This window comes from Ascaphus truei, chromosome 14 (assembly GCF_040206685.1).
Source record: "Ascaphus truei isolate aAscTru1 chromosome 14, aAscTru1.hap1, whole genome shotgun sequence".
Taxonomy (NCBI): Eukaryota; Metazoa; Chordata; class Amphibia; order Anura; family Ascaphidae; genus Ascaphus; species Ascaphus truei.
In genome coordinates this window covers 38,947,656-38,974,785 of record NC_134496.1, presented here as the reverse complement: position 1 = coordinate 38,974,785, position 27,130 = coordinate 38,947,656, and the positions used below count along the sequence as shown (strand labels likewise).

At 42.0% G+C, this 27,130-nt stretch overlaps 1 protein-coding gene across 3 annotated transcripts in view; it reads right to left on the bottom strand.

Annotated features, from left to right (window-relative positions):
- Nucleotides 1-13,491: 13,491 nt before the first annotated feature.
- The window catches only part of LEKR1 (leucine, glutamate and lysine rich 1), a 114,731-nt gene continuing 101,092 nt past the window's right edge, over nucleotides 13,492-27,130 (bottom strand). For all 3 annotated transcript variants that reach the window (XM_075570548.1, XM_075570547.1, XM_075570545.1), the window contains 3 exons: nucleotides 22,359-22,523; nucleotides 15,585-15,884; nucleotides 13,492-14,062 (listed from right to left, as the gene is read on the bottom strand). In XM_075570548.1, the coding sequence (XP_075426663.1) occupies nucleotides 13,661-14,062; nucleotides 15,585-15,884; nucleotides 22,359-22,523 (867 nt within the window). In that variant the 3' untranslated portion in view covers nucleotides 13,492-13,660. The remainder of the gene's footprint in view (nucleotides 14,063-15,584; nucleotides 15,885-22,358; nucleotides 22,524-27,130) is intronic.

Sequence of the window (27,130 nt, the reverse complement as noted above, 5' to 3'; positions counted from 1 at the left end):
TCGACCTTAATGGGTCTCATCAGTGTGAGGTTGATTATACTGGCTTTGCAAAATGAAGCTTTGGATAGGTTTCACCCCACTTAGTTAAGTTATGGTGGGTAAAAAAAGTGACAAAAACCCTCCACAGTAGAGCATATAGCAAATGGAAATATTACTGTGTGCTCATTTGCATGTCTTAGACAGGTTTGCAGCCCTGCCTTCCACTGTAGCAAGGGATTCTGGGAAGTGACATGCAAATGAGCACACAGTGCCACCTTTTGCTTCAAAACCATATTATATATATATATATATATATATATATATATATATATATATATATATATATATATATATATATATATATATACACACACACACACACACACACACACACACACACACATCTCAGAAGTCTCACATCACAACAGCTGCAATGTTATTCAAGCCGTTTGCCAGTAGTGTGCTGGTAGGCTGGGATAAAGCCAGCTGCTTCTGTGGGCTCTAATTGTATGAGATATTAACACAAAGCATTCATCAGTGCTGGTGTGTTGATAGCTTTTGTGGCTTATATACTGTTTTATAGTCACCTTTAAACCAGCACCAGGTATCTGTAGAAAAAAAAGTCCACCAGCAAGTTTCCAGCTTGACACCCCTCGTCCTTCACGGCTGTATCACAGCAGGGGAAGCCCATAGCTCTGGTCCTTTTCCCTCCAACATGTGCTGGCACTGCTTCTCTCACAACAAATGGGCCCTTTGCTCCCATCACTGTCCAAGCAGCAGCCGCGGTCCCACTCTGACCTTGCGCCCCCCTTGTCTGTCCTGAGCACAGGCTGCTCCCTTCCAATTAGCGTCCCTCAGGGCACCACACGCTCCACAAAGGTGAGCCGCAGTGTGCTGCACACCATCCACCTCTGATACAACGTATCCAGCCTGAAGATATAGGTATCTTTGAGTTGCACTGTGCTCACCAGGTGCATATATGCGTTTTGTAGCTTATTTAGATTTATAGGATTGTACGCTTTATTTTGTTTTTGAAGAGTATTGAGATTAAGCAGCTGTCTTGGCCTTAGGCTTTCCCCCTCATCACAAACATTGGTTGTACAGACGACATTCATTTCTCTAGATAGCACAACATATATCTCAGTACAGCTCAAAATATCACAATTTCTATAACAACCTACGGCAGTGCTGATGCAGTAAACAATAGAGAGAGAGTCCTTGGCGCACTACCAGGTATGAAAACCTGGTGTATGAAAGTTCCCAATTCTCTGAATGAGGGAGCAGTTCGTGGATCTCACAGATGGTCTTTCAGAGATTCTTTGCTGGTAAGTTTGTATCTGTAATTAAACAAAACAAAAGAACCATTGCGCAGTACTCTCTGATATTGGAGATCACACCCACACAGCTGCTAACTACTTACTTAAAAGTAGATAGTCAGGGGCCTTGAAAGGTATCTTTAGCTTGTGCTCCGGTGTGTGGGACTGGGTGGCAGTGGGTCTTCAGGGGTAAGAAGAAGTGACGTCAGTAGTCACGAAACGCGCGTAGGGTGGAGCTTAGCTGGACGTGATACTGCGTGCGTGAGCCGGCTGAGGAGAGAAGCGGCGGTGTAATAGTGACGTCATCGGAGGTGGACCTAGCGCTCCGAGTCGTGGCCACGAGGAGGAGGCAGACGCGGGACCCAGCCTCTCTACACCCTGCAGCATCCTCTCATGCCTGCGGACGGCACTTTGTAATCCGTTCATAGGGTCGTGTAGCATGTGTTTTTATTTGCTGTTGATCCCTATTGTTTTATTAAATTGTTATTATGGTATCATACCATTGGTATTTTCTACCATTTTCATGCATATTTCGCGACTGCGACTGATCCATGTGGAGAGGGTTAATACCGTCTGAAGACCCACTGCCATCCAGTCCCACACACCGGAGCACAAGCTAAAGATACCTTTCAAGGCCCCTGACTATCTACTTTTAAGTAAGTAGTTAGCAGCTGTGTGGGTGTGATCTCCAATATCAGAGAGTACTGCGCAATGGTTCTTTTGTTTTGTTTAATTAAAGATACAAACTTACCAGCAAAGAATCTCTGAAAGACCATCTGTGAGATCCATGAACTGCTCCCTCATTCAGAGAATTGGGAACTTTCATACATCAGGTTTTCATACCTGGTAGTGCGCCAAGGACTCTCTCTCTATTGTTTGCTAATTTATCTATAGCCTTGTGGATAGGCTTGTTATTTATCCTTAGGCAGCCACCCTCCCATTCACTCTTGGTTGTCTGTGGGGTTTCTTTGCACTATTGGTTTATCCTTATATTTAGGGTTTATTAATTTCACATTATTCACATTGACGGTTATTTATGGTTGTTGTTGTTGCTATGTAAATAGGTTGAGCGCTTAGTATATGTTTAGATTCTCCCTTCTCTCAGTGTTGATGCAGTGTATGACAATATATCTCACCAGGTCACACCAGCGACAACAATGAAGCCTTTGGGGGGTTAACTATTTAACTGCGATCAGGGCACGATCGCGTGGAAACTGCTATTCAAGTCAATGGGTGTTTTTGTGAGATAATACCCCGATCGGCACTATTGCAGTTCAATGGATAACCGTCATCTACATCTGAACGTTCTTCTGTGTGTTGATTCAACCCCACATCAATTGCACTCAGCTGCATGGTGATTCCCTCTGTGTGTGTTGTTTTTCAAGTACAGGCGCCTGAAAGTAGCAGGTATCTTGGAACTCTAGCAGGGGTGGCCAACTCCAGTCCTCAAGGGCCACCAATAGGTCAGGTTTTAAGAACGTCCCTGCTTCAGCACAGGTGACTCCATCAGTGGCTCATTCATCGACTGAGCCACTGATTGAGGCACCTGTGCCGAAGTTACAGGTGTGTCTGCTCCTATACGGAAAATCAAAATGCCAGACAAATCGGCTTCAGTCCCGCGGGTCCATAGTAATCTGCAACGTCATGGTCGGCAAGACATTCCAGATTTCTATTAGATAACAGCAGTACTGAAGAAGAAGAACTCTATAGCGCACAAATCCCCACATCGTGAAGTCAAAGAAGACATTTTACCAATGATTTATTGTTTCAGAAAACGGGGACAACACACAACATTCCGGCGCTTAACCCCTTCCTGTCAATACTCCTTGACAAAGCACCCTAGCAATGTGAAATGCGCGGGAGGTCCACTTTTTGGACAGGTTTTGTCCCTGTTTTTAACCTGTCCATGATTGAATAAAGCCGTTTACATTTTCTCACCAGTCGGGTTCCAGAAATCTTCTTCGACATTGTCTGCAGTGCCCCGTTCTTTTCTATAACTCTCTACCCTTTCCTGGCATCGGAAGCACGCCAACGGAGACATACTTACCCTCAGGGACACCAGCTGCATTAATGAGAGCGTCACTACTACTTCCAGCAGCAACATACTGTAGATCATTTTTGGTACCAGAGACCCATGCAAGGATTAACCCAGGAGGTAAGCATTATATATATATATATATATATATATATATATATATATATATATATATATATATATATATATATATATTTGCCCTCCGTGCCGTGTGTCCAGGGTTGGTGCTTCTCTTTTGTTTGACGTTGTATTTATATTGAAGTCTTCATTATGCACATATATTATTGCTTGGACTATACATATTGAGATCTACGGAGCTTCACCCGACGTTCTCTGAAGCACAGGACAGCATTTATATTTGCCTTCCTCTGCCCAGCCTGACGAAGGGTTTAAACCCTGAAACATTTAACTATCGTCTTTGACTTCATGATGTGGCAACCGAGTTCTTCCCCTTCAGTATTAACCTCGGTGGGAGAGCGGATTCCTCCACATCACCTCTGGCGAGCACCAGATCAAAAAAAGATTCATATGTGAGGTCCTCTACACCAGGGGTACGCAAACTTTTTCCCCTGCGCCCCCTGCCAGCTTTCCCCCACCTTGTCTCCGGCATTCTGATGTCACAATGTCATGTGATCCGTTGGGTAATTTGATGCTGCGTTGCCATGGCGTCGCCAGAAGCTGCCAGAGACAAGGTAAGGGACCTTACAGAGGCCTTGTGCGTGATCCCCGGCATTTAATTTAAATGCTTTGGGGAAGAGCGCAGGGTCTCTGTAAGCGCCGTACCCCCAAGTTTGCGCATTCCTGCTCTACACTGCACATAGGATTTAGAGGACACCAGCTACTGTTTTTGAATTTCCAGGAATGACAACAGCAACTAAAACTGTAAGTATCAGAAGAACTAGAAGATCCCCATATATATATATATATATATATATATATATATATATATATATATATATATATATATATATATATAAAAAGGAACGCTTCAGCTCAGGAGGAACTATATCTCTAATAAAAAATAAATCTATATTTAAAATGAGATTGCTGCTTTTAAAGAATACAAAGGAGAAGGCAAAAAAAGCAATACACAAAAACATAACAATAGAAACATTTTTGTAACGTGGAGTTTATTCGATTTTGGAATTTAAAATAATAATAGTAAAATAAAAAATATCAGTAGGAGCTTTCGACTGCACTTTGCCGTTTTAATGTCCTTAAATGAGACTAGATGAGCATTGATACCAACATGTTTGGAATCCAGCAAACATCTCAAAGAGCCCAGAATTGGTAAAGACAGGGAAAATACTACAATGCTGTTTGCTATACAAAACGACATTTGTGTGCACGCCAAGAGGCCGCATTCCAGCCGCCAACACCCACTTTGTTTTACGTCAACAATTATTAAAAAAATGTCTCTGGTTGCCAAGGAGATAAGTGCAATTGTAAAGGAACTGCAGGTGTGGGAGTGCAGGCTCTATCTTGTTCAGAATGGAAGCTTTTAAGGAGGACTTCCCAACAGTTACCATGTTTTAAGGTGGATGCGCAGTCTAACTGGAGCCCAGCACTAGGCTAAGACAAACGGTTTCACGCATCATTCACTTTCATTTAGTGTACGGTCAGCAGAGGCCAGTAAAGTAATGCGTTGAAAAAGCAAAGGAAGGGCACAGATTGTTCACTTAAGACAGGGGTGCTCAACTCCAGTCTTCAGGCTCCCCAGCAAGTCAGGTTTTCAGGATATCCCAGCTTCAGCACAGGTGGGTCAAAGACTGAGCCAGCCACCTGTGCTGAAGCAGGGACTAATTGCGCCCCCTGTGCAGAAGCAGAGATATCCCGAAAACCTGACCTGTTGGACAGAGGAGGGTACGTGAGGACTGGCATTGGACATCCCTGATGTAAAGAAAACTACAAACATTGAAATTTGTACCCAGGATTTGTCTACTTACTGGGGAGTGGCCGTAAGTAACCCTTTCGATGCTAGAGAACTAGCAATTTATTGCTGTACGTTGCTGAACCTTCTGAGAACAAAAGGGTTACGGAAATAATTTGCCTGTACAGAGGATTGCGTCTTTAAAGGCGCAATCCCTGCCGGTACTTTTTGGGGGCAGGGGAATTCTTACCTCAGGTGTCCCGCAGAGTTCAACCGTGCTGCTCACGTAATTCCAGGGACCCCCACAGTAGCCTTTACATTAACCCCTTTGATTGGGCCACCTGTGCTGAAGCAGGGACTGATGGAGCCACCTGTGCTGAAGCAGGGATATTCTAAACACCTGAGCTGTTGGGGGTGTGGGAGGGGGGTTGAGGACTAAAGTTGAGCACCCCTGACTTTTGACATACTTCTATATACTTGTTTTACAATATGTACCTCTCTATGACTCGTGTTCAAATGTGATTTTTTTTAATTGAATCTATAAACCCCTGAAACGCATTGGGGTCAAATATTTGATCTGCTTTGTTACAGCAATTGCTGGAGATCTTACAGTTACACGTAATGGGCCTACAGTATGTTCATGTTTTGTATACTCAGCGTGAGAACCTTGTTAACAATATACAGTATTAAAATCTATTTTAGTCCCAGAGTCCCGGAAAACGAACCCCCCACCCCCCTCCCCCCAAACCATGCGACACATTTCAGAGCAATGCGTTTCTTCTCCCCAGTACTGCAAAGGTTAAATGACTGTTATTTAGTCTCATGACATACTTATAGATTTTCATAACCCACTCTAATCTCTTCCTCTGAAAAGCACATTTTAAACTGACATCTGCAGATGAACAAATCCTTTATCTGCTGAAAGCACATTGGGAGGAAGTCCCACGTGTCCTACCCACTGAGGTCCTCATTCAGTTGCAGCTATGCATTTGGAACGCACACTTATTTTTTTCGTGCACTGCTTTGCTAATACTTTGAATGCCAACGAGACACCACATTAAAAGCGGCAGTACCCCACAGCCACCTCCCAAAGTGACCTTCTAAGGTCTGGGCGGGTGTAAGGAGCTTAACTGTACTTCTCCTAGTACCCCGCGGTTGCCGGTAAAACTAACTATTAATACTTTGTAGTTTATTGCAAAAAAATAAAAAAAATACACAATGGGCCACCAGAATCACCAATAGAAACAGGTGACATGATCGGGTGACGGTAGTGGCCATATTGGCATTTTTATGGAATTACAAGCCCTGCGGCCATATTGACCTCCCGGAACAGTATTTTGGTCTGGGAGATGCAGGGGTAAATGTAAATGCTACTGTGGGGGTCCCTGGAATTACGTGAGCAGCACGGTTGAACTCTGCGGGACACCGCGGGCCCTCTGAGGTAAGAATTCCCCTGCCCACAAAAAGTACCGGCAGGGATTGCGCCTTTAAAGACGCAATCCTCTGTACAGGCAAATTATTTCCGTAACCCTTTTGTTCTCAGAAGGTTCAGCAACGTACAGCAATAAATTGCTGGAACTCTAGCATTGAAAAGGTTAATTAAGGCAACGGTGCGCAAACTGGGGGGCGTGTCCCCCAGGGGGTCCGAGACTTTTCTGGGGGGGCATGGCGTTTACAAAGGCCTTGCACTGAGAGTGCGAGGCCTCTGTAAACTTAATTACTAGGCTCTGGTCAGGCATCTCTATGACAACGTGGCGTCAAATGACGCCCGTTGCCATGGAGACGTGACATCACATGACCCCGCGGGTCACATGATGTGACATCACATGACCCCGCATCGCCATTTGACGCATCGTTAGAGTCAAGGGGGGGGGGGGGGGCGCGTGACCGTGCAGTGAGCAGGTAGGAGGGGCGCAGGCGCGGGGAGTTTGCGTTCCGCTGACTTAAGGCCACTCCCCAGTAGACAAATCCCGGGTACAAATGTCAATGTTTGTAGTTGTTTTATTTACATCAGGCGTGTGCAATGCCAGTCCTCAAGTACCCCCCTCTGCCCAACAGGTCAGGTTTTCAGGATATCCCTGCTTCCGCACAGGGGGCTCAATTAGTCCCTGCTTCAACACAGGTGGCTTGCTCAATCAGAGGCTCTTTGATTGAGCCTCTGATTGAGCCACCTGTGCTGAAGCTGGGATTTCCTTAAAACCTGACCTGTTGGGGCTGGGGGGGGGGGCGGGACTTGAGTTAAGCACCCCTGCTTTAAATGGCCTGTTTTTTTTCTGATATTATTTTTTGGAGAAACACAAAAATAAAATGCCTGCAGACTTTGTGAAAGACATGGCTGAAATGAAACCCGCCATGACAGAGATGTAGTGAGCTATTCCTTAAAGAGCTATTAAGAGCTATTCCTTAAAGCCGAGATCTCTATTGTAAAAGCAAAATACCAATTGTTTTACCGCCAACAAATCTTCTGCTTTAGTTTTTTCTGCTGTGTGTTAATGTAAACCAGTCCTGGTTTTTCAGGGCTCCATTTCCAACAGTAGTGCAAGATTACCGACAATCAGCATGTACTGGGATTATCGAATAATAAAAGGACTGGATTTGTATCTCATGGTGGCATGGAGTTAGGTTGGCAACATTGTATATGACGTGGCTCTCAGTTCCTGCTGCCAGTTTCATCTCACATTTCAAGGTGCAATACTTGATACTCTATATAAAGAGCGCCGTTTTATAACATTCTGTGTTCTGACTTCTACAGATGCTCTTTAGAATGATTTTATGCCAGAGCAGTCTGTGATATCTGTTTGCAGCAGGCTTAGCCAACTCCAGTCCTCAAGAGCTACCAACAGGTCAGGTTTTCACGATATCCCTGCTTCAGCACAGGGCGCTCTGATTGAGCCACCTGTGGTGAAGCAGGCTCTTTGACTGAGCCACTGGCTGAGCCACCTGTGCTGAAGCAGGAATATCCTGAAAACCTGACCTGTTGGTGGCTCTTCAGGGCTGGAGTTGGCTACCCCTGACTTGTAGCTTTTTGTGTTTTAGGAGTACAAAAATGTTTGCCGTGTTTTGTCCTTTGAGTATTTTTTCCTATTTCTGTTACATTAAATGTGTCACGATTAACCTGTAAAAATACAAAGTTCACAGTTGATATGTTTACAAAATTAAATAAATAAAACCTTTTGCGGGAAGGAGGATTGCACTTTTAAACATGACAGGTGGCTAAATAAAAGGTCCAGGCTAAACTTTGGAAATAAATCTATTTACTAAATTTTCTCACATCAATAACTGCATATTCCTAAATAGGTTGACTGGAGAATTTGCAAATGCCTCAGTGAACGTAAACAAAAAAAGTCGTTTAAACTATGTCCTGATAAGCAGTGACATTTTATGACATCGGTGATGCATTACGAGAGGTTGTAGAACCTGCCAAAATGTTTAAAAAGTGTAACAACCCTGGATCGCCCAAGCGGGGAGCTCGCACTTAAGTTCGAGTCCAATACACATGTAGGGCCCCTCGATCAGGTCTCCCTTCCAGCCTTCCCATTCCATGATGGGACAGAAGATAAGAAAGAACAGCACAGTACAGCTCCTATGCCAATTAGGGTCAATTATCTGTGTGAAGTACAAACTATGTAACAAAATCTAGTATGTATCTTACCCCTGGGATGAAAAGGCATCCCACCCTTCCACACCCCTTTTATCATTTCTGCACCACGCTCCACCCCTCCCATCATATGTATGGGAATTTTGTTTGTTTGTTTCTAGAAAACTGCAATAAAAAGTAAATTAAAAAAAACCATTAGGTTTTAGAAACAGCAAGTTATTTTAGAAATATATTATCACGAATAACTAACAACTCACTGCACATGAGGAAGGACAAATGTACGATCTATAGCTGACAGTGCAACCTTCATTCTCACACCCTTCCAATGACCTTTTCAAAATGATGACGACAACAGGTGCACAATCATTGTGTGCGAGAAAACACGCCTCGGTTGAGTGACATGTCTAATTTTTCAAGTGCCGTTCATTCTTTGTTCAAGTTGTAATTATATCTTTTTGGATCGACGTGAAAATCAATGGAAAGTTCTGCTTCACATTAGCTTTCAAGACCACTTTGGTTCCTTTTTTTTACAGCAGGGGTGCTCAACTCCAGTCCTCCAGATCACCCAACAGGTCCGGTTTTAAGGATATCCCAGATTCCCAGCTTCAGCATAAATGGCTCCATCAGTGGCTCAGTCGAAGACGGGTCCACTGATTGAGCCACCTGTGCAGAAGCTGGGATATCCTTAAAACATGACCTGTTGGGTGATCTGGAAGACTGGAGTTGAGCACCCCTGTTTTAGCGTACATCTTAAAAAGTCACTCTTGTCACCGGGAAAACTCATATTCCCACTGTCCTGTCGTAACATTTATATATAGAGCATAGTCACCCATGTAGATTTCTTAAGACAACTTTCACAAACAGTCCATGCAATATCTCTCTCTCTCTCTCTCTCTCTCTCTATATATATATATATATATATATATCCTTCCTTCCGATGTATTTGATCTCATACGCGCTATTAGAGCGGGTTGGGGTTTCTTACAATACATCTGATCTCAGACACGCTATTAGAGAGGGTTGGGGTTTCTTACAATACATCTGATCTCAGACACGCTATTAGAGAGGGTTGGGGTTTCTTACAATACATCTGATCTCAGACATGCTATTAGAGAGGGTTGGGGTTACTCAGAATTTCACTTAGGGCTCCTTAACCAAAAAAAAGGTTGTAAACCACTGCCTTAGCTCACAGGTGAATTTCAATGTGAAAGATTGCACTTTGTTACCATGAGCAACTACAATTAAATTAGTAGTAACAGACAGTCCAAGGGCCATTCCAAGTCCCATCAGGGTTTGCACTTGTCCCGTGGCCCACCAGTTGGGGAGATATGCAGCAGAGGCTTTGCAATGCATTACAGGTCTCCATAACAATGCTGAAATACTTTAAACCATTTAATAAACTCTGAGAAATCTGTAATTAGACCAAGATAAAAGGTGGGTTCAACTTATGGGTTTGCTGTATTTAGGTTCTATACTGTATGTATATGGCTACCAAGTTAGCCTGTATAATGATTAACCCTTAAGCTCTTTTCTGTAGTAAATGGTATAAACATTTATACTTGATATTCTGTGAAACAATGGCTAACTATGTGAAAGAGAATTACATTCTTATTTTGCTTATAAAATTATTCAGCAGCATTTTAAAAAGTCTATAAATACTATCTCTGAGTAGCACCTGTCTAAGGATTTTATAATAAAGCACCACAAGATTATAAAATGACTAGTATCAGTATGCACCTGCTACTACCACGCCTATTGGACATTATTACATAGCAATGCATCACTGTTTAGCAAACAAATAATTAACAGCAGTAGATCCTCAGCGATGTCTTGGTTAGTGTCAGAGACTGTGGAACAATAAAACATCAGATTGGCTTACTGGTTATCCAAAGAAATCCCTGGTCTGCACCATCAACAGGTGGTCCCTCAAGGTTCGGACTGATCAAATCTAAAATCTTGGGTAGACTTGGATGATTGGCAGCCTGTGTGTGTGAACGCGACTGCTATGTCTGTCAATGCATGTTTGTGTCTGCCTGAGTCAGCTTAATCTGCATCTATTACTATATGTATGTATGCATGAATTTATATATACATGTATGCAGTGGCGTAGCTAGACATGCGCGAGCCTCCGGGCAAAAAAAAATTCAGGGCCATATTCATTCAGATTCGGATTTTTTTTCTCCCTCCCCCATCCTGTCCCTGATCCTCTCTCTCATCATCCCTCCCCCTCCTCTTCTCTCCCACTCCTCCATCATCCTCTCCCCATCATCATCTCTTCCCCTCCTCTTTGTCTCCCCCCTCCATCATCTTTTTCTCCTCTCCCTTCCCCCAACATCTCTCTCCATTCCCCACAGCCTGTCTCTCTCCACATCTCTCTCCTCCACATTGTCTCTCCTTTCCCCCAGCACATCTTTCTCTCTCCTTCCTACACAGAATCTTTATCTTCTCCCCACGTCATGTCTCTTTCTCCTCTCCCCCCAGCATGTCTCTCTCCAGCCCTCCGAGCATGTCTCTCTCCACCCTCCAGCATTACTTTCTCCCCCCCACCAACTCGCTCTTCTTACACTGCTCATATCATTCTCTGTTCTTCCCTCATGTATTTATCTTTTTTCCCCCTCATGTCTTTTTTCCTCCCTCTTCTCTCACACATGCCATTCTCTTTATTTAATATCCCCCATAAATTTTTCCGTCACCCTCTCTCTAACATCCTGAGGTTTCTTTCCCCAGCATATTTTCCTTCCCCTTTCCCCTCCTGTCTCTCTTCTCCCTCTTTGCCTTTCTCTCCCCCTTATGTATTTCTCTCTTGTTCTTCATTTTCTCTCTCTCTTCCTTTCTGTCTTCCTCCCTTTCATGTCTGTTTTTACCCCTGTGCTTTAACCCCTCCCTCTCACCTTTCCCAGCCTGTCTCTCAGGCCCCGCCCCTCCCCAGCCTGTCTCTCAGGCCCCGCCCCCTCCCCAGCCTGTCTCTCAGGCCCCGGTCCCTCCCCAGCCTGTCTCTCAGGCCCCGCCCCCTCCCCAGCCTGTCTCTCAGGCTGCAGCTCCAGCCCCACGCTGCTCTACTTGAGGTCCTGCCCCCTGGCACCGGCCCCATCCACCTGCAGAGGAAGGGGGGGGGAGGAGAGCGGGCCCCCAAGAGCGCGGGGCCCCGGGTCTTGCCAGAGCTATAGCTACGCCCCTGCATATATGTGTATGAATCCACAAATGAATGCATATCGGAGTCTGTGTGTGTAAATATATATATATATATTTGTGGCTAACGAACGTACGGTATCATCTATTTATTTTTTGATTATATATATATACATATATATATATACATACACACACACACACACACACACACATTATATTATACTTTTTGGTTTGTTATAGTTGTACCATGGACCCCGATAAACTGACGGACTATACTCTAGTCCGACACTGACCGAAGCACTCTAACTGTAGCGTTATGTTATCTCGTACTGAAACCCAGAGGTAAATGCTGGGAAAATAAAGTATGATCTTGTCTTATACTAAAAAGCTGTTATTAGGGATTTATCTCACGTTCATTGGGGAATGAAGAGTTAAATCTCATGATTCTTTGCACTTTTAAAATTAATGATCAAGACTTCAGGTGTGTGCCTCTTTACATTAGACATTTGTCAGATGTCTGACATCTTTTTAGTAGTGTTTCGAAGGACAGTGTGCACACAAAGAACAAAGACATATACATGCGATCCAAGCAATAGAAACGGCTAATAATTCCACATTAAAAACAGGTAAGGAAAGGCAGCTGTGGTGGGGATTTATATAATACAAATATGTACTGTGTCGCTAGTGACAAGGATAAATCCCTTTGTATATTCAAAGGCAATGCATTCATAAAGAACATTGGAAAATGACTTTATATAATGCTTTATGCCTACACCGGAAAATTAGAGAGAAAATATTTTCATAGTGCTGTAATGTGTTTTGAGTAAAGACCACGTTAATGAGAATTTTAATTGAAATGTATTGTTAGATGTAATATGCACTCCTACAGATCTATATAATGATATGCCAGCACATCAATGTGGCACTCAGCAGCCTCCACTTAACCCTTGCCAGCCTGGCCTGTAATATAACGTGAGACTGGGAAGGGGTTATATCCATGTGGCATTCCTGCTATACCACCACTCACTTCAATAGAGAGATCACGAATAGGTTATGAGAAGGATGAAGCTTTTGCCATATATTGCAAATCTGTATTGTGTGTCGGTTGACTATGATAAACCACATACAAAATGCTTCATTGGTATTCAAATTGATCCACAAACAAGATCTGATCTGTGTAGTATTATAATTAACCATTCATTTATTTCAAATGTCAGAAAAAGTATTCCTAATCTCACCTAAAACACGCAAAGGGTTATGGAAATTAGCCTGACATGGCTGCAAATGTAACTGATATTAAGATAAAAAAATATATAAATTGTAGATTAATTTTGGTTTCAGAGATTGACATTGTTATATTAAGATTAATTTAATTCTTTGAGTGTCAGAAAGGCAAGTGTCACCCAGGGATTCTCAACTCCAGTCCTCAAGACTGGATATCCTTAAAAAACCTGACCTGTTGGGGGTTTTTGATGACTGGAGATAAGAATCCCTGGTTTGCACTCTATACACTAGTGAGACATATTGGCAAAAGAGAACACAAAAGTCATGATTCAGTTGATTCTTTGTGGTTTTAGCCCTGATACCAATATTTTAGTATTTTATCACAAAGCTGAAATGAATAAAACCAGTTATGCGACATGCAAGGGGTAAATACCACCGTACGCCCCAATGTGCATCCAAAGCTCTGGAAAAACACGTGACTACTGTTCATGTGTCAGGATTACACATCAAGGTTGAGTAGAATTCCTTCGCAGAATTGCAGTTATTTTTTGCCGTGCATCAGTGACCGAAGACGCTCTGTCCTTTGGAGGATGTGGTGATGGCAATTTAGGCAAATTGATACTGCTGCTCTTTCGGTGCTTGGGTGCGACACCAGATCCAAAGTTTCCATGAAGGCTTATTAGCTCGGTTCCCCTACTTGATGACAGATTCATCATGTTTTTCTGACCTGTATGGGTAATTGCGTGAGGTGGCACAGGCCTGTCTGGATTGAATGATCTCTCTGATGATGGAAAGCTTCCATTGACTCTTTTTAGCTCCAGCAGTTGTTCTCTGGCCCGAGTTAAAGCCTCGGTAAGCTCATACCGTTCTTCACACTCCAGGCGCACGGTTTCCTGAAGGAATGAGTTCTGCAAGGAGAAACTAGTTTACTCCTGTTTCAGAAGCTAAGAATGCAATATATTACAATAACCAAATATACCTGCCATGTATATAATATTAGCTTAGTATTTAAAGCAGCACCTTTCCTGCTTTATGAAGGTATTCTTACTCTTGTTTTCAATGCTGCAACACAGATATATCAAATATATATGATCTTTTTTTATGGGGCTTGGGGGATTATGAATTTATGTTTCACTGTCTATCATCTGGCTTCTAAAACATCATGCAGCATGCAAATAAGCACACAAAGAGGGCCATTTAAACGTGAAAAATGATTTTTAATTATCTCCCTAAAGCTACAGCCTTCTGTATTTTACAACTATGTTGATGTAATTTAGTACAGAAATCTTTCTAATGGCTGCTGTACTATACTTTTAGGACCATATGTTCTAAACACTGCTATGCCATAAGCCAGCGATGCTCAACTCCTGTCCTCAAGACGCCCCAACAGGGCAAGTTTTAAGGCTATCCCTGCATCAGCACAGGTGGCTCAATCAGTCAAAGACTGAGACACTGATTGTCACCTTTGCTGAAGCTGGGATAGCCTTAAAACCTGGCCTGGGGGTCTTGAGGACTGGAGTTGAGCATCCCTGACATAAGACACCTTCCTGCATTGGAAGACACGTAACCACCCATTCACTTTAATTTTGCCAGAAGTTTTCTTATGGAATATCCCCACTTAGTAAATATGTGCCTCAATATTTAAATCATGTATTTATATCTGATGAGGATCTAAAGTTTTCTGCCTTCAGATGTATCAGACAAAGTAAGACAAGTTAAGAGAGGAATCTTGAGTACATGTTGGGATTAACTAGTATTATTCACATCATAGTGAAATCGATTGCATCTATATTGTTAAGAAGACCAGCAAGACAACCAGACCTTTTTAAAGTTTTAGCCTAAACCCTAAAAAACTAAATATATCTATCCATCCATCCATAGGGATGGGACCGAAAAAATGGCTGCGGTGTATTCTTTGTTCTAATACAAGACGTTTGGATTATACTACACAGTGTGCTGTCTTTTTTTGCTGGACTTTGGCCTGGTAAATATGTTCCATTGAATACCTATGGGATGAACATCTGTCTTTGCATTTACACCTATGTGCTGACTGGCTTTGTGAGGTATATGTAATGTATGTATGTATGTATATATGTATATATTTATATATATATGTATTATGTTATATTGGTATTTTATATATATATATGTATTATTTTATATCGGCAACTATTAAAATATATATATATATTTTAATAGTTATGTATTATGTTATATCGGCAACTATTCAAAATGAAGGTTATATCCATTCACAAAGTAGTCCTTTTAAACTTGTCATGGAGTTTTCTGATATAGGGAAGCTAATAGGCAGGTGTGGCCAACTCCAGTCCTCAAGGGCCACCAACAGGTAAGGTTTTAAGGATATCCCTGCTTCAGCACAGGTGGCTCAATCAGTGGTTCAGTCGCAGATGGTAATAATTTGACACGTACCTCCTGTTTTATCTGGTCAAGGTGCTGCCGTAACTCTTTTATGTTCTGAGTAGATTCTTTCAGATCCTCTGACTTTGCATAAACTTCTTTCCTCATTTCCCCCAAAACAGAGCTATTATTGTCTTCCTCTCTCTTTAAGCAGAGCTCCAATTTAGAAACCATTTTTTTCAAGTTTCCGATTTCTGATTCTTTCAATGTATCTTTTTCTCGGAGTCTTGTCTGGGTCTCTACTAACTTCCTCTCCAGAATGTTTATCTCTGTGTGTAGTTCATCACAGGCACTGGATATCAACACAGGTACCTGCAAGTTTGTAAGGGAAAATATTGCCTTACTTGTATGTTGTAGGTTTAAATTAGTGTTTTTTAACCAGGGGGGCTACCCCGGGAACCCCCAAAGCGTTCCCTGAAATTTTCAGGTAATTTGAAAATTGTGAATAGGGGTTTGAAATGGGTTAGACACTATGTGGGACTAGATGGGAAAAACCCCACTGTCCCTCAGAGTATCCACCAGCGCTCTAAATTAATACAATTGGTAAAGGCATTTACACATTAGTCACATATGTAGGATGGGGTTTACACAATACAATAAAGATATATTTTGATACTTAGAAAAATGTCCAAAATCGTGTTCCCATGCAGATAGGTATAGAGTCCAATCACGAATGAGGCTATGGGTATGCTGCTTCTTAGGGTCTGGAACCAACCTCGGAACCAGAGGAAACTACAGATAGGGAAACAAAAAAAGAAAAAAAAAAGCGCAAGGCCCATAGAGTAGTATAGTCTAATTTATCCACAAGAAAAAACGGTTAAAAACACTTACAACAATACAGTTGTTTTAAGGCACTTCGGTACTGTGATAGACCGCAGGAACAGAGGCACATAGATAGTCTGATGGTCGGGGTGTTTGAGTCCTAACCCTCCTTCTCCTCCTCGAGCGACGAAGCCTGCACTTCCGTGTCAGTGAGCCCCCACTTAGTTGCTGTGAGGTCGCAGCTTGCAGAGCCCCAGGAGCGCCATGTTTGGAGGGAACTGAAGCCCGCCCCCAACCCAACCACCGTCCGACACTGCACAACGACGTCACGGCGTCACGACGTCGCGAGTCACCTGACACGGAAGTGCAGGCTTCGTCGCTCGAGGAGGAGAAGGAGGGTTAGGACTCAAACACCCCGACCATCAGACTATCTATGTGCCTCTGTTCCTGCGGTCTATCACAGTACCGAAGTGCCTTAAAACAACTGTATTGTTGTAAGTGTTTTTAACCGTTTTTTCTTGTGGATAAATTAGACTATACTACTCTATGGGCCTTGTGCTTTTTTTTCTTTTTTTGTTTCCCAATTTGAAAATTGTACCAAATACAGAATTTATACACTGCGTCTGATCTCATATGCGCTATTAGAGAGGGTTGGGGATCCTTACAATGCATCTGATCTCAGATGAGCTATTAGAGAGGGTTGGGGTTCCTTACAAAGCATATTGTCTTTTGCTTGAAATGAATGAAGTTCAAAGCTGTAATTAACATATGAAAATTCATTGTAGATAGTGATACATTTTAGGTGGCCAACGTACAAAAGGTGCACTATCTTAATACATACAGTACCACGGAAAATGTTGGTGCATTCAACTATTTCCTCTCAACATGCAGTGGAATCTTTTTTTCAAAGTTTCTAAACTATCTGATTTTTCCCAATTATCATCCTCTAAATCTACACTAAATTTGGCATTTATGCGGAGACTCAGAACTCAGAATATCGCGTTAAAATGCAGAATATCTGCGATGTAGTGGCAGTGATAACATAGAATATCACATCACAACCTGCCATCGGGTGTAATAAGCCCTGCTAAATCAGTGTGTGTGTGATATATATATATAAACACACACACATGATTGGAAGAACAGGGTACATGCATAATGAATAGGTTAATAATAAATATCAGGTGCAGACTGCCTAGATACATCGAAGTGTAACCCTCCTTGTCGGCTTCTAGGGAGATTACATTGGGGTGTTATATGTGGCTTGACTCAGGGTGCTGGATTCAGGCGGCTGGGGGCGATGCGATAGCAAGGTTGCAGAATAATGGGCGCCAGGAACTTTTGTCATACAACAGACTTTTATTCAAGTCCCCAGGCACGGGGACCATACACCACACTTCAAACAATATTGTACGTTTTTTTAATTTATTTATTGTTATCGATGCTTAACACTCAGATGGAAGTATATGTCTCAGTTACTTAACTGTTCTGAGACCCCGGCACCCCTCCATTTCTGTTCGGGATACCCTTCTGTATTATCCCGGTAGTGCTGGCGCAGCCAGCTAAAGGGTGTGAGCCGGTTGCTGCCATTCGCTGATGTTTGGTGATGTCAAAGCTGCTCTATTTCAATCAGAAACTCGTCGGTCCTTTTAACCCCTGTACCCAATTTTCCAACTCTATCTGTCCATGAAATGTCTGTGAAGTGACTGTATAACCCTGTTCATTTAATGTAACCATGTATTGTTATTACTCTGTGCCCAGCAGATACTTGAAAACGAGAGGTAACTCTCAATGTATTACTTCCTGGTAAAACAGTTTTATAAATAAAAATAATTGGGAATCCTAGCAGATCCTATACAAGTTACCTCAATACCTTTTTGTCAGTGCAGGAACTGACACTTCCATGAACCCCGAGGACGGTTAATGCAGATCCATGTTTTGAGCCGATCCACCGACACCCAGGGAGTCCTCGTTACGGAGACCCTCTGTGGCATGCCGTTTTCATATTTCCTATCTTATATTGGACTCCCTTAATCTTCTTCTGGGATCCTAACTTAACCAAGGTACTGTCCCTAGCTACAACATAATAAAGAAGGGGGGGCCTGGTCTGTAGTATTGTGTTAATTGTATTATAAACATCCCTATCTCTCCTCCCAAAGGCTCCTCTCCTCTTGTCCTCCTGGAACATAATCTTCTAGACTTGTCGCTCCTCCTTAAATACCCTTGTTTGACGTCTGGATTCCCATAGCAACCAAGGGTGGGGACCAGCATACGCTAACCATGCTAGTTATCCTTTAGATGGGGAGTTACATAAGTTTCAATCATAGGTCGAAGAGGAGGCACTCCAAATTGCTTAATAGTTCAAGTTGAGAGAGAGAGAGAGAGAAATAGAGAGAGAAACAGAGAGAGAAATAGAGAGAGAAACAGAGAGAGAACAGAGAAAAACAGAGAGAGAAAGAGAAAAACAGAGAGAGAAACAGAGAAAAACAGAGAGAGAGACAGAGAAACAGAGACAGAGAAACAGAGAGAGAGAGAGAGAGAGAGAGAGAGAGAGAGAAACAGAGACAGACACAGAGAAACAGAGACAGACACAGAGAAACAGAGACAGAGAGAGAAAGAGAGAGAGAGAAAGCGAGAAAGAGAGAAACAGAGAGAGAGAGAAACTGAGAGAGAGATTATGTATATAGTGGGGTGGTTCCACAGACTCCTATCTCTCTCTACAATCACTGCCTAGGTGGGGCAAAACTAAAGTAAAATACCTTTACGCTGACATTAAGACGTCATTTAAAATTTAATCTTAACGTCATTCTAATGACAAAACCTGCTTTTAGCAGTTACTGCTGATATGTATGGATCAAAATGTGTGACAATAGCATATGACTAAAAGAAATGAATAAGTGACCGTGTATTATTTCACAAGTATAATACAATGTTAGATTCTCGTTGAAATTACAACACGTGGAACAATCTAACACAGACAGTACATTCAAATAATGTTCATTTTCTGCATATTTTGAGTGTTTGGTTTTAGACTTATATAGAACTAGCAATCTTCAGGATTAACTCACCAGCGCCTGTGTACTAAGATCATATCTGAATTTGTATTGTGCGTCAGAAATGTTGTGCTAAAAAGTAGTAGAAGCTTTCATACCATGTGCGTCCTATGTGTGAAGGTCGTTGTATGACTTTGTACGTATGTCGCAAAGTTGTTTGAAATTAAGTTAACGTCATGTTGAATACCTGATTGATACAATTTCAATTAAAACATAACTATTTATATTTTGTATTAGTATTATATCAATTATTAGTGTAATATTGTTTATATTAACCATACTGTGAAAATAATACATTTTGTTAACCTGTATACTGAAACATGCGTGTCGAGTCAAAGAAATTTGTGGTTGATACATTGTAACTTAATTCTGCACGATTTTTTTAGGATTTACGCCTTGTTTAAGTTGGCAGACGATTTTGATGCACGTGAAATATTTTTTGGTCACACACATATAGTTATTTTAATACATACCATTAACATCTTAATGCCATTCTATTTCTGTGTGGCAAAATATTTGACTTGAACCCTTTCTTATGCTTACAAGTGCAATTAAACATGAGATTTCCCTGCATCACTTTTACGCCACAAAATGCCATTTGACACAAATAGTACATGTTTTTTTGCGTGAGTTAAACCAAAATATTTCACCAGTAAACCAGATGGTAAAGAATCTATTCTCCTCTGTTCCAGTTGGAATTGCATCTATAAACCCAGGGATAATAAATTACATGTGTTTTAATTATTTAACAGTATCTTTTACATTGTATGTAGGGCTAATAATAATAATAAGATAAACATGTTTAAACTGAATAAATACGTCAATTAAAGGAAAAATGAATGCTTTTTTTTTTAAAACATAGGGATGAAGCAGGGGGTCTCCAGAGCTTAACCCCATTAATTTCTCTGCGAACACCCTGCTTCCCGAGATACTTTAAAGGATAATGGAGTGGCGCCAATCCTATTTGACAAATGCAATAATTACTTTGAGTCCCGCAGCTGGTGTCCCAGGAGGTTATTCAAACTCCTCCTTATATGTGATATTGTGAAAAATAAAGTTGTCTTCCAGCGCGGGGCCTTATTGCTCTTTTCCTTCCGTATATGTAAAACAAAGAACACACTGCACACAAGTGGTACAGTATAATAGGCATGGACAATGAAATTCTTATCTATAGAGAAGTAGAGAACTTAACACTTGCCTGTGTGTTGTTCCCGTAGTGTGTGCTCCTCTATGTTCTTTCTGCTGTTGCCTTAAAAAGTGGAGAGAGACATAGCATAATACTGTTTTATTGAAAAAAAAATGTTAAAAGATGTAATAGATACACTTACAAACGTCCAACCACATGAACCACATCTATAGATAAGAATTTGATTGTCGACGCCTATTATACCACTTGTTTGTGGTGTGTTCTTTGTTTTATATACGGAAGGAAAAGAGCAATAAGACCCCGCGCTGGAAGACAACTTTATTTTTCCTGAGATACTTACCTCCGAAGGGGGTGCCGGTCACGTGAGCCAATAGGCAGCTGAACCTGATGTCTCGGCTTCCTATTGGCCCACAAGGCGCGGGAGCTTTGAAACTCCGCCATTACGTGAACCCTTCTAACCGAGCGGCTATTGACACCCCCTACTGAGGTAAGTATCTTAAGAGGCAGGGGATACCAGGAGCTGAAATGAATGGGGTTCAGCTCTGGAGACCCCCAGCTTCAAAACCATGTAAAAAAAGGAAAAACTTGTGTTAGATGATGTATATTGTAGTAGTAAGAACTGCTGATGCAACCCTGCATAACACCATGTCTACCCAGCAACCATTTGGGAAACTAATTTGTATGACTTCATTGTAACTAGAGCTGTAGGTTTGGTATACTGTACCTTTTGTTTCAATTGCAAAGAAGCTTTCCGAATTTTATATTTAGTATTGTGTAACATCAGTTTAACTAGCCTATCTTAGGCTGCGCTTATAGTGCCGTCGCCGGCGACAGCGACGGCAAGCTGCGGTCGCTGGAAAAATCAAATTCACTTGACTTCCAGCGATCGCAACCAAGCCATCGCTCCGTCGCGCCGCTTCTACTATAAGCGCATGCGACGGCGGCAATACATATGTTTTGCCGCGACGTTGCGTTACTGTCGCTGTCACTATAAGCGCAGTCTAAAGTTGAAAGGTCATCCCTGAATGATAAGGACCCAGGAATGGAATTTGATATTCTCTCTTACACAATGAATATATTGGAATTAGCTTTGGATCATTGTTCACCCAACGGTGCATCTTCCTCATTTGAGTTATGCCAGATTTGTGTACACTCTGGGAGAGTTTTACAATCTGCTTATATCAGATGGCACTGTTATAATTGGCAACGCTGGAATCTGGATCATCAAAATGTCTCCACAGGCACAATGGAATATATCCATCCTGCTAGATATGTTACATTGTGCTTTTTGATTTCCGTGTATTTCAGAGAGAGCATGGCTGAAGCTGTGTGTGTGTGTGTGTGTGTGTGTGTGTGTGTGTGTGTGTGTGTGTGTGTGTGTGTGTGTGTGTGTGTGTGTGTGTGTGTGTGTGTGTGTGTGTGTGTGTGTGTGTGTATATGCACAAATCACATCATTTTTATAGACATTATAGTCCTTTTGATATACAGATATGATTAACAGTGAGATAACTGGAAGAATTGTTTAACGTTTCAGTGGAAGAGGTTTAGATAACATTGTAAATGAATTGTACTTAACAATTACATAGCTAAACTGATATGTCTTCGACTGAGCCACTGATTTTTGACACTTGTATTTCAGTCTTTAACCCCTCATCCTGAAGGTTACTGAAAGGGAATTACAGTACATTACAAGTACTAAACAATACAATGATCAATGCATCTCTGGCCCTCCTGACAGCAGAAAGGTCAAAATAACTCGTAGATACTGGCATGCATAAGCTTCAGTCAGTCTGTAACTTAACAACATAGCAGCCCCCAACAAACCTTCATCTCCAGTTCCTCTTGCTCTTTTCGGAATTTCTTTATTACTTCATCATGCTTTTGTTTTTCAATATCTAGTTCCATTTTTGCTTTTTCCTTAAACTTGAGCTCTGTTTCCTCAAGTTTCAACAAGTATTTCTGCCGTTCATTATCCACACCAGCTTCCAACTTTTGAGGCAAAAGAAAATGTAATGGTTTACCAAGTAATCGTGTTATCAACACATTGGGCGAAACGTATAGACGTAAACTAACATTGTTGAAATGTGCAGCACCATTATGTGCTCGTGGCAGTGCCAGGCATAAGAATTTAGTTACATATCATGAATTGAAGTGGACTATCTAGATCATTTATTGAAGTGACGTTTTACCCTTCCTTTGGACCTTGCAGAATGGTTATGCTCCTACATAATGCAGAATTTGTGCATCATGTAGCGCCTCTCTAAATCCGCTGTGAAGCGGCTTCTCCATATCAGAGTAGCGTCTAATTGTCCCTATTAGGAATGACACAAAGTCTACCAGAGAAAAACACATTGATGGACTCCCAAATACAGCTTAACCTCGTTATAGCGCGGCCCACGGGGGCCACCCGCGACCACCGTGTTATAAACGGGGTCGCGGAAAAAAAATGGCCGCCGAAAAAAATAAATATATATATATTTTTTTTGTGGTGGTACCGTGTCCGCCGGAGGGGGAAAGCTGAGAACTCTCCCAGCGTTCCCAGACCCGGTGGGGCAGCGGCAACAGCACTTACCCGGAATCTGGCAGCTCTGCTTCCGTCTTGCGAGAGCAAGCTCCCTTAAAGATACAGTGTGTGTGTGTGTGTATTTGACTGTGTGAGACTGTGTGTGTGTGTGCAGTGTGCTGTGTGTGCAGTGTGCTGTGAGTGTATGCAGTGTGCTGTGAGTGTATGCAGTGTGCTGTGAGTGTGTGCTGAGTGTGTGCAGTGTGCTGTGAGTGTATGCAGTGTGCTGTGAATGTATGCAGTGTGCTGTGAGTGTGTGCTATGAGTGTATGCAGTGTGCGTGTGTGTGTGCAGTGGGCTGTGTGTGTGTGCAGTGTGCTGTGTGCTGTGTGTGTGTGCAGTGTGCTGTGAGTGTATGCGTGAGTGTGCAGTGTGCTGTGAGTGTGTGCAGTGTGCTGTGAGTGTGTGCAGTGTGCTTTGTGTGTGCAGTGTGCTGTGAGTGTGTGCAGTGTGCTGTGAGTGTGTGCAGTGTGCAGTGAGTGTGTGCAGTATGCTGTGAGTGGGTGCTGTGAGTGTATGCAGTGTGCTGTGAATGTATGCAGTGTGCACTGAGTGTGTGCTGCACTGAGTGTGTGCAGTGTGTGTGCAAAAAAAATATATATATATATTTATTTTAATTCGGGGTCCACGCTCAAACCGCGTTATAAGCGGATCCGCGTTATAGCGGATCGCGCTATAACGGGGTTGAGCTGTATATCCCTTATACTTATACCCTTAATAATATTCATGGTGTACAGTATCTATACCAATATATATTGATAGTTCAATCTTCCAAGATACCTTATTCTTAAATAATGCATAACTCAAATTAGCACGAATACCCAATGATCTTACAAGGTCGGCCGTGCTGATTTTGTGCATTTGCTTCCGCCACTGCAGTTGTTGATGTTTTTGGGGGTCCCTACACACTACGTGGCAAAACGCCTGAGGCTTAAAGTACACGTGTATTCCTTTCCAGTGTTACTTCCCCAGGCAGCACGTCCTTTTTAAGGTTGTCTCGAATATGAGCTACTGCTTTACAACACGTTGCTACTTCCCTGCAGTGAAGAGGTTGATTTTAGTAATACCTCTTGTGAGAACCATATAAAAACACATTTTACATGACTTCTTGTGTACAATTATATGGAAGAAAAAGAAGTTCCTCTGAAGAACTGCGAGCAGTATTTTCCCAGCATGTTTTTCTTGTGATGCAGGGAAAGGCCCAGATAATGCAGAACAGCCATAGACACACTTCGCCACTATATTATTAATCTAACACCGTGAGAACAACATGGGTTTGCAGTTTAAATGTGCATATCAAATGGGAACTTTTGCAGGCTTTAGGGTTATTAAATATCACGTCCTTTTAGGGACTAGACCTCTTCGACCGAGTACTGGAACAGAGTGTCAGAAATTCCATACTATTCTTGGCAGAAACACACCCCTGAATTGTACTCGGTTTTCCAAGAAATACATACTTAAAACGGACACATTTTACCCAATATGTTTTCACCATGCAAATAATGTTCTCTTCTTTGATGATAATTTGGAAATAATAGCAGAAATAATTTCTGAGAAAGACAGCATCTGGCGGTTTGCACCAGACGGGCAATGTTCCTGGATTTCAGATAAGGGACTGATACACTAACACAGATCCGTGTTCTCTAGGGCCGGTGAAACGATTGTTTCTGAAATGGCACAATCCACTGAGCAATGAAGGACATCACTAATTCTGCCTGCTGCCTTTTTTGTTCTAACATGAAGTATTCCTCTGTGCACAAGTCCTGGGTACCAGGTGCATCAACAGCAAATGATAGTGCAACGGAGGAAAAACTGCAAAGACATAGGCCTTTATTTACTAAGCAGTGCTATGCCATAAAGCAGGGGTTCACAAACTGGGGGGCGCAAGATTTTTTTTTGGGGGGGGGGGGGGCATGGCGGTTATTGGGGGGGCACGGCGGTTACAGAGGCCCCACGCTCTTCCCCAAGGCATTTAAATTAAATGTCGGGGGCCGCGCGAGGCTTCTGTAACTCGCTTACCTTGATTCAGCCGGCTTCGGGCGACGCGTCACGTCACATGACACCGCTGCGTCATTTGACGCCGGCACAAAGGTAAGGGGGGGCATGAGCACTGCGGGAGAGCATGAGCTGCAAGGTGTCTTATACAATAGCACAGCTCAGTAAATATGGGCCAACATATACATTTGTTGAGACACACACACACACAGTCTTCGACTCAGCCACTGATTGAGCCACCTGTGCTGAAGCAGGGATATCCTAAAAATCTGACTTGTTGGGGGATCTAGAGGACTGGAGTTGAGTTACGGGATTAAAGGGGTTTACACAAAATCCTTTAAAATGAAACATTAAACAGTATCTAATCCTTGGTATATTATAATTCCATTTAAATCTACTGTTATTATTTAATAAAAAGGACATGCTTTATTTTTGAGTTGCTCAATGATGCAATGTACCCTGCATAGAATAAAGCAAGAAGCAGTGATTCAGATGTGTCTCATCAACTTAATGAGCTAACTGCACGTTAGGGGACAGCTTGCAAATACATAACCCCCAAAAGGCAATCCCAATGATGAAAATGAAAATCAAAACACACACATATTTTTAACCGACTTATATTATGGTGATTAAAATAGAAGTAGTCACACAATTACTAGACTAACACTATGTATTCGCCTCCATTTAGAAAGAACATTTTCCCCAGGTATATGGAACCAGTAAAAATAAAAATAATAATAAAAATAATAATATTATATATTATTATATATATATATATATATATATATATATATATATATATATATATATATATATATATATATATATATATATACACAGTGTATTTATATTAATATATATATATTGTGACAGGATCATTGACTCTGTATACATTAGAAGGAGATGGCAGTATGCCTGCTTTCCAGTAGACGAGGGGTTAACCCAGCTTATTAAGCAGTCCACAGGTGATTCAAATTAAGCTAGCTCACCTGCTTTAAAACAGGAAGAGGAAATGCCTCTGGAGCAGCAATCTCTCTCCGGCACAGAGAGAAGACAGAGGAGTGTTGACCGACCGACCGCTCCTGTCCCAAGGGGGAATAAAGCTCCCAGGTAAGGAGCCAACTGGTGTTGTTGAACATTGTTGGGCTGGACTAGGTTAGCTAGCCAGCCAGGTAGATAGCCTGCACTTTTGTTTAGTCAGTTCCCCGACTGGGGATAGGTTTTTGTTTACGTTTATTGCACTTAAAGGGACAGAGTACCCATTGTTTTGGTTACACTTTTGGACAAATAAATCCACCAGCATTATTTCACCAGAAGAGTCGTGTTGTCTCCTCACTAACCACGGTCATCCTGCCACAATAAGGTTAACAAACCTTAGCATTATATATATATATATATATACTTAGTTAAGTTATGGTGAGTAAAAAAAGTGACAAAAACCCTCCACAGCAAAGCATATAGCAAATGGAAATATAACTGTATGCTCATTTGCATGTCTTAGGCAGGTCTGCAACCCCACCTTTTACCATTATCACCCAGCACACAGCACTTCCCCTGCAGAAAGGGAGGTTTTTGTCACTTTTTTTACTCACCATAACTTTACTAAGTATGGTAAAACCCATCCTCATTGCTTCAGCTTTGCATAGCCAGTGTAACCAACCCTACACTGATGAGACCCATTAAGGTTAAAACAGCTGTCTGTGGGTGGGTTTACTGGCTATGCATCTTAACCCTGGCTGTGCTTAAAGCTGTGACCATGCAGCAAGCTTAAGCCTATAGGGAACCATGTTTAAAATGGTTTTGAAGCAAAAAGTGGCACTGTGTGCTCATTTGCATGTCATTGCCCAGAATCCCTAGCTGCAGTGGAAGTATTGTTTGCTAAGAGATAATGGAGAAAGACCGGGTTGCAGACCTGTCTGAGACATGCAAATGCACCACAAGTGGTATTTATATTTACTGTACCCTGTAGATACAAAGACACCAGTTTGCCCATGAGCTATAAAGTTGCTAAGATTCCATGTTATTTGAATGGATGAAA